The sequence below is a fragment of the Limulus polyphemus genome, unplaced genomic scaffold (assembly GCF_000517525.1).
Source record: "Limulus polyphemus unplaced genomic scaffold, Limulus_polyphemus-2.1.2 Scaffold7389, whole genome shotgun sequence".
Lineage (NCBI taxonomy): Eukaryota > Metazoa > Arthropoda > Merostomata > Xiphosura > Limulidae > Limulus > Limulus polyphemus.
In genome coordinates, this window is record NW_013672999.1 from 3,338 (window position 1) to 10,855 (window position 7,518).

Consider the following 7,518-nt stretch of genomic DNA (forward strand, 5'->3'; position numbering starts at 1 on the left):
CAAGTTTTATTTAAGAAAAGACTTGTGTCGCTAAAGTTTCGTCGAAACGCATTTACGAAAACCATTAACGAACGGAGACGTAACAATATGTTAGGCATCACCATCCATGGCTGAACACCCAAGGAACCAGATATTGCAGTTGGAAAAGGTAGAGCTGCTCACTAAACCCCAAACCAAAATAAAAGAGTGGCCCACACTTCAGCAGATTATAGCTCCGAAACACCACTGCAAAGAGAAAGTATTCAAGGATGGAGTCACTATTGAACCATGGAGAAGATTGTCTGCTGAATCATTGAGAGCCGTCTTTGCAGTTGGGAGTAAAGGTACACTACCTCCAGAAGAATCTCGCGAAGACTCAAAAGGCTCTTGCAAGAACATGAGAGATTATCTACCAGATTACTACCACCCACCATAAATCAGCAGCTGCTGCATAGGATGACTTGCTGAGGTAAGTGGCAGCATTTTCTTTAGAAACTTGTGTAAATATGTATAAAATATAAATTTTTCTCCTGATTCATCCCTTCCTAAGTGGTACAGCACTAAGGCTAAGGCTTATAACGCTTAAAATCGAGTTTCAATGAGATATTATATGATTGATTTTGTTAATCAGTTAGTTAGTTTAGTGCTGTTATTATTGAGGTTGAGCTTCGATGAAGAAATAGAGTTGCGAGAGAATTATCAAGTAAGTGTAATTGTTGTATTAGCGTCTACTGTGAACTTAAGCCTGTCACTGAATATTAGTTAAACTTATTTCTAGAACTTGTAGCTTCATTATCATTATGCTTTAGCGTTTTCCCTTTTATCTTGTAGAATTATTCAAAAGAACTCGCCTTACTGTAGAAGTCATTACAATGTTACCTTCATGACTGGCTAGAAACTGGGTTTCGATACCTGTGGTGGGCAGAACACAGATAGCCCATTGTGTAGCTTTGTGCTTAATAACAAACAAACAAACTTTCATGAATGGATTATTTTCTAAAAGTAAAATAAAATCCAGACCCAACTTCAATGGAAATATAATGAAAATGATGGAACAGTAGAAAGAAGATTGAGAAGAAATAGACAGAAAATAAAATTTTAGTTCCTCTCGAATATCAGTTATTTCGTTTAATTCATTACTTATGTAATAACAGTTTTAGTTTCTATGCTTTTGTCTTGTACAGCTGCTTATAAAATAATTATATTTTAAAAAGTTATATATATATATATATCGCACTGCGAGTTTATTATATTTGATTTGTAAAATCTCGAGTTGTTTTGTAAACTCGGATACCTTCTGGTGGTTTTGTTGTGAAAACTGGGTCATGTGAACAAAACGTATTCGATTCATAAGTGAGAAAATGGCTATTTGTGGAATGTTTCGAAGAAGTTTGCTGTATTCAAGAAGAATTGAGCGTTTTCTTTTAAAAAAGATAGCTATTTATCCATTACCAATCTCTTACAGGGTATGGCTAAGAGTATAAGTTAAATAATAGGTTTTAAAGATAAGGCTGGCGGATGTCAACTTAAAGTGAAACAATCAAAGATAATCTGACTACTACAAATAATATTAATACTAATACTAATTAGTATTAAAAATAATATTGGTAATAGTAATACTATTTAATACTAATATTTTTAATAGTAACATTATTATTACTAATACTATAAGTAATAGTATTACTTTTAGTAATTTAATAATATTAGTTGTCACAAACGGTGAAAGACGTTTTTATATAAATTATAGTTGAGATATAACTTAGAAGAGCCACTATGGTAATAATTGGTATGTGGATCTGAAGATGTTTTATTTAAGGTTTGGAGAACTCATGATGATATCAATAACGTTATTTTGAAGTTTCATGTTATAATTTGTATAATAATAATCGATGTTTTACGTTTTAAAAAAGGAGGTAGAATCAGGGAGTATATCAGCCCTACATGGGCTTTCTTGTTTTATGTGGTGGCTAATTTCACAGTTACCTGCAGTATTTCAATGAATACTAAATAAATGAAATAAAACACTTCCCTGCCAGATGTCATAAAGATTAGCTTACTCATCCAAGTTGGCTACATTTTTCCAGTGAAACAAGAACAAGATGGAAAACTTGAAGGATTTTACAAATCAAGAGATTTGATTAAAACCTAAAAAAGGATATCAGAAATTAAAAAAAAAGACATGAAGGAAATGTTCAGCGGAAAATATGAAAACTAACAGTAAGAATGCCATTAAGTAAATTTTACCTTAAAATTAAGCATAATGTTAAAATGGGAATTGGGTCTGAGGAATTCTGAAGGAAGGGTTATTATGGAAGATTGTGGGATAGTGGAGTTGTTAAATTTTCTTTTGGTTTTCACTAGAGAAAATATGAACAGTTCTTATTCCAATTCGTGTGAAATTACTATGAGAAATATGCTAGATGTACATAAAATGAATATTAGCCATAAAATTGTTAAAGAAAAATTGGGAAATTTAAATATCATTAAGTCCTGGACCAGATGTTATTTTTCCAAGGGTTTTAAAAGACATTACGGATTGTATAATTAAATCCCTTAAAATATTTGTTGTGTCTGAATAGTGGACAGGAAACTGGAAGGTGGCTAATGTTGCACATATTTTTAAGGGAGATGAAAAGCATTGACCAGTTATTTATTATCAAAGTTAGTCTTTCTTGTTGTGTTATCAAACTTCCATATAGTGGACATGCTAAGACAACACTGGACTGGGTACTACCACCTGAACATAAGAAACATGGTCATTTAAAGAATACCTTGTGTATAGTAACACCATTGAAGAAGACTTACAGGAAATGAACATGAACTGAAAGGAAGTCAAAGAAACCATGCAGTCAGGGAAAAGTGGAGTTCTCTCGTTGTCCTATGTTCCAACTTGAACAGGAGGAACTAACTAACTAAGCCTTTCTTGCTGGTAAAAGTTTTGGAGGGACTGATTAAAGATGCTTTGCAGTCACTCAGCAAAGTTTAAAATTTTGTTAAACATTAAGCATGGTTTCAAATGGGAAAAATCTTGTCTCATGAATATTGACCTTCTTCAAAGATGATACTACTTATGTTGATGAGGATAAAGGAGTGGATAGAGTATATCTGGATTTTCAGAAATGCTACATAAAAGTCTAGTAAAGAAAATTAGGTGCAACTGTAGCATGCAGTCTACACGGATATTATCATCATCACTGTTTTAATGATTCACTAAAACATAATTTCTTACTAAATTATTTATATCTATCCACACTTTTGTTCAGCTAATAATAGTGATTTAACAAGTTGTATGTTCCAAAAGAGTACCTTAAATTTACATGATAATTGTGCTAGTTCTGATTGTTGGAACTTATTTCATTTACCCCAAAAATGTTGTGTAATGTTATTTTGTACTTTATTAATTTAAAAGTGTTAGTTATAATAACTAGCACCAGTTGCAAATATATTAAAGTTTAAACAGTGATGATGATAGTATCTGTGTAGACTGTACTCTGCACACTATAGTAATTGTATGTTCCAAAAGAGTACCTTAAATTTATATGATAATTGTGCTAGTTTTGATTGTTGGAACTTATTTCATTTCCCCCAAAAATGTTACGTAATGTTATTTTGTACTTTATTAATTTAAAAGTGTTAGTTATAATAACTGGCACCAGTTGCAAATAAATGAAAGTTAAAACAGTGATGATGATAGTATCTGTGTAGACTGCATGCTATAGTGTAAATACCTTTGTACTCTGCACACTATAGTAACACCAACATTTATTTCTGTGGGTGTGAGACATAAGTTAACTCAATGTATTAAGGGTTAATTATAGGAGATGAAGCAAAGAATTGTAATAAATGGAGTTTAGTCAAACTGAATTGGAATTGCAATTGGGGTACCTCGGGGATTTGTGCTGGGACCCTCACTCTTTTTTATATACAATGACAGTATTAATATGGGAATGGTCAACAAGTTGATATAAAAGTTTTGGGTGCAATTGGCAATGAGAAGGATGTTGTTTTACAGAGGGATTTGATTCATTTAGCAACTAAATGGCAAATAGCATTTAATTGTGGTAAGTGCATGGTAATGCATGTGGCTACCTCAATTTAAACTATCATTACCATCTTAATAGAAATCAACTCAGCTGTGTAATGGAAAAGAAAAAAGATATTGGTGTTTGGTAGATCAGTCTCTTAAACCTTCCAGACAGTGTGTTGATGACAGTGGTAAAGCAAATAGGATTTCTGATACAATCACTTACCTCCAGTTACAGCTATTCTCGATTTTACTGTCCTCTATTGCACAATTTTTCTCTCACCATTAGCCTTGAAACTCCCACCTAACTCCACATGTATACCACATGGTTCAGCTGTGTTATAGCATGCAAATGAGCATGTTACAATCCTCCACCAATAGGAGTGTGACACACCTTCCTATCATAGCTGACTCCCTCTATGCAGTTGAATCCAATCTACACTTCTCAATTTGGCACAACAGTGTTCAGACATTTAGCTTACCTTTTTTGTTTTTTTATTGCTCTTTATTTTGGAACTTCAATTTCTAATTGCAATTTCAACAATTTTCACGTTTTGCAATTATTTAAATTTTTTTTTCAATTTATTACTTTCTGTTGTATGCTATTTCCACTCATGTACCTGTAATCAACCACAGTATCATGTACTCTCACTTTTGAGTCACAGCTATTACTGCTCTCTGACACTACCAGTGACCAACCACCCATTACATTGGCTTCAGGTTTAATATGTTTGGCTGTAGAAGTTTTAGCCCTATTCTGTGCAGAGATGGCTTCTTTCTCGCAGACTGAGGTGGTTTCCTGTTTGATAACCCTTTATCCCCTTCTTTGGGAAATTTAAACACAGATGAGGATTTGGACAGCCTTTTTTCATCTCCATTCCTTTGCTGTGCAGTCTCGTTCTCGAACCATGGTAGCACTGATACCTTCTTCTCCATTTTGGACTTGGTGTCACAGGTAGGTTCTGGTTTTGACTTATGACCTCTCCCCTAACTTTTTCACTGAAGCACTAAATGCTGATTATTTTTTATTTTTCCCTTACCCTGAAATCAGGGTAAATGAGCACTTTGCCAGTCCAGTATTTTGGAAAAATTTGCCACCAACCCTAGGATTTTTTTTTTGGTTCTGGTCCTGAGGACTCTATTCCTTTCCTCTCCTCCTCCTCCTTTATCTCCCTTCTGGTCTCCTTCCCTCCTCCTCAGGTTCCAGTTCTAGCCAGCATCTTTCTGAGGTGGTTCATGATCCTCACTTCACAGGCACTAAAGAACTGGTAGTTCCTATTATACCAAGTTTCTAATCCTGTCTTTTGTAGTCCCCTAAAAGACTCGAGATTAGTAATCCATTCTAATTTCTCCAGTCTGAACCATTTTATGGAGATTCCCCAGTTCACTGTTAAGTCTTAGCTTTCCCTTAGATGGGCATTTGCTCCTGGCCCTTGGAAGATAAATTGTGACATGTCCAATGCATACTTCAACATCCCTTTTTTGCTGACATCCTGTCATCCATGGGAAATGTGTTTAACAGTTACACGCTCTTCTTTTTGGACTTATGTTTTGTTTTTTTGCTGGGTGATCAGGTCTTTTGCCCGTCTTCATACACAAGGACTACGTTTCTACCTCTACATGGACGATTGGCTTCTTCTAGCACCATTGTTTGCTGTGACTTTCATTCACATGCATTTTCTCCTTCGAGGGGCTGCTCGAGTGTGTTGGCTGATCAAGGTAGAGGAGTCTGCTATCACCCCACCCAGTAACACGTTTGTCTTGGGGTGTTCTTCTATTCTCATTTTAGGCTCACGCATCATTCTCCTCTTTGCCTACATTCTGTTGAGTTTTTTGTTCAGTATGCACATTTCTCACAAATTTTTTCCTACAAGAGTGGTTCTTTCTCTTTTAGAGACTTGAGATTTTTTGAAAGCCTTTGTTCCTCTAGTCCATCCTAACATGAATTTTCTTCAGTGGGTACTTCAGGATCAATAGAACCTCACCAGATATCCTCTGAATTACCCAATTTCCCTTCCTCATAACCATTTTGTGCTTGTTATAGCTTTTATGCTATAACTTTTAAATTAGTTAGCAAATGTTAATGACATTTGTCAGATTATCAGTAAACATTACAATGCTTTCATATGCAAAATATCAATTTTTTTTATTAACTCTTAAGGTTTGAAAAGCAATGTTTTTCTCATGTCTTTTTTTTTTTTTTTTTGCATGCTGCCAATCTATCATGCAAAGTGATATTCATTTTAAGATTAAAAACACTTTTATGCATCAGAAAATTTTGAAATTTCACATGTGTAATCTTTATAAGGTTGAGATAGTTATCAAACATTTCTTAAGAAAAAAGTTTATATTCTATCTGTTATTTTCAGTAATTAATCTCTCTACGGGTTTGGTAGATTTGACCAATCTTGCAACCAATATAAATAATTTGGAAATAAATATATATTATGCCTCTTTCATTTTAGAATGAACACATATTATAACATGAAAACATAAATGTTTAGACTAAATAGCTTAAATCTTATAACATTATACATTTATCTATATTTATTATTTTTATTATATTGACCTTTCAGCTGTGCCTGGCTAGCAATACAGAAGTTACAATGACACTGCTCGCATGCACTAATGTTATTGTATCCAATAACATGAAACTAACCTTTGATCTGTACAAAGTAACTTGTCTTGGCTGTGGTTTAGCAGACTAGTATTTTGTAAAATTCAGTCACATTTCAATTATTATACATTATATATGTATATAGATTATTGCTATTTTCAAACTTAAGTTCTTAAACTTATTTTTCTTAAACATAGATCAGTAAATAAAGTAAAGCAAACAATTATCTCTTCTAGTTACGACCTTTGTACTTGTTGCTGTTTGACATAGGTTCCTAAGCCTTTAAAAATTTTGCACGTGGAGGATACGAAACAAAATAATTTTTTTTCAATTTTAAATATACTTTTGAATAACTAAAAAATTATAAATTACTACATCAATACCATAGAATTCCACTATATGTTATCAAGCTTAGTAACTAAGATGTGTTTTAGTCTAAAAAAATATGAAATTTCGAGCAGACTGAAGACACACATTACCTTTTCGAAATATTGGTTCAAAAGAAAGAAATGGCATCTAAGCCTGTTAAAATGGCTGAGAAAGCCACTAGGGAGACTTTCTGAGCTTCCGATTGGTTTGTCATGTCATATATAGAAGTAAGTGTATATAAGGGAATGTTTACAAAAATGGAAAGAGGTAGGTGGGATGCCACTGTGTTTGATTTATTACATGTGCAATATCTTAGCAAATAGAAAAGATAAGACTTCTTATTTTACATTCTTGCTTGTAAATATCAGTAATTTGAGTTTCTAATTGGTACGAAACTATAGACTTGGTATTTTGACTTCACAAACATCTAATTTGAACCAGTACTGCATTCAACATACCACATGACACACAAAAATCGATGTTTATTTGTGTTTTTTTTAATTATTTTGTCTTTTGTATTAAAAAAATT

At 33.2% G+C, this 7,518-nt stretch overlaps 1 protein-coding gene across 1 annotated transcript in view; it reads left to right on the forward strand.

The window, feature by feature from the left end:
• The first annotated feature begins 1,265 nt into the window (after window positions 1–1,265).
• LOC106474580 (2-oxoisovalerate dehydrogenase subunit alpha, mitochondrial-like) overlaps window positions 1,266–7,518 on the forward strand; it is a 29,535-nt gene continuing 23,282 nt past the window's right edge. Inside the window, exon 1 of the mRNA XM_013935268.2 lies at window positions 1,266–1,445. Within this exon, the coding sequence (XP_013790722.1) occupies window positions 1,341–1,445 (105 nt within the window). The 5' untranslated portion in view covers window positions 1,266–1,340. The remainder of the gene's footprint in view (window positions 1,446–7,518) is intronic.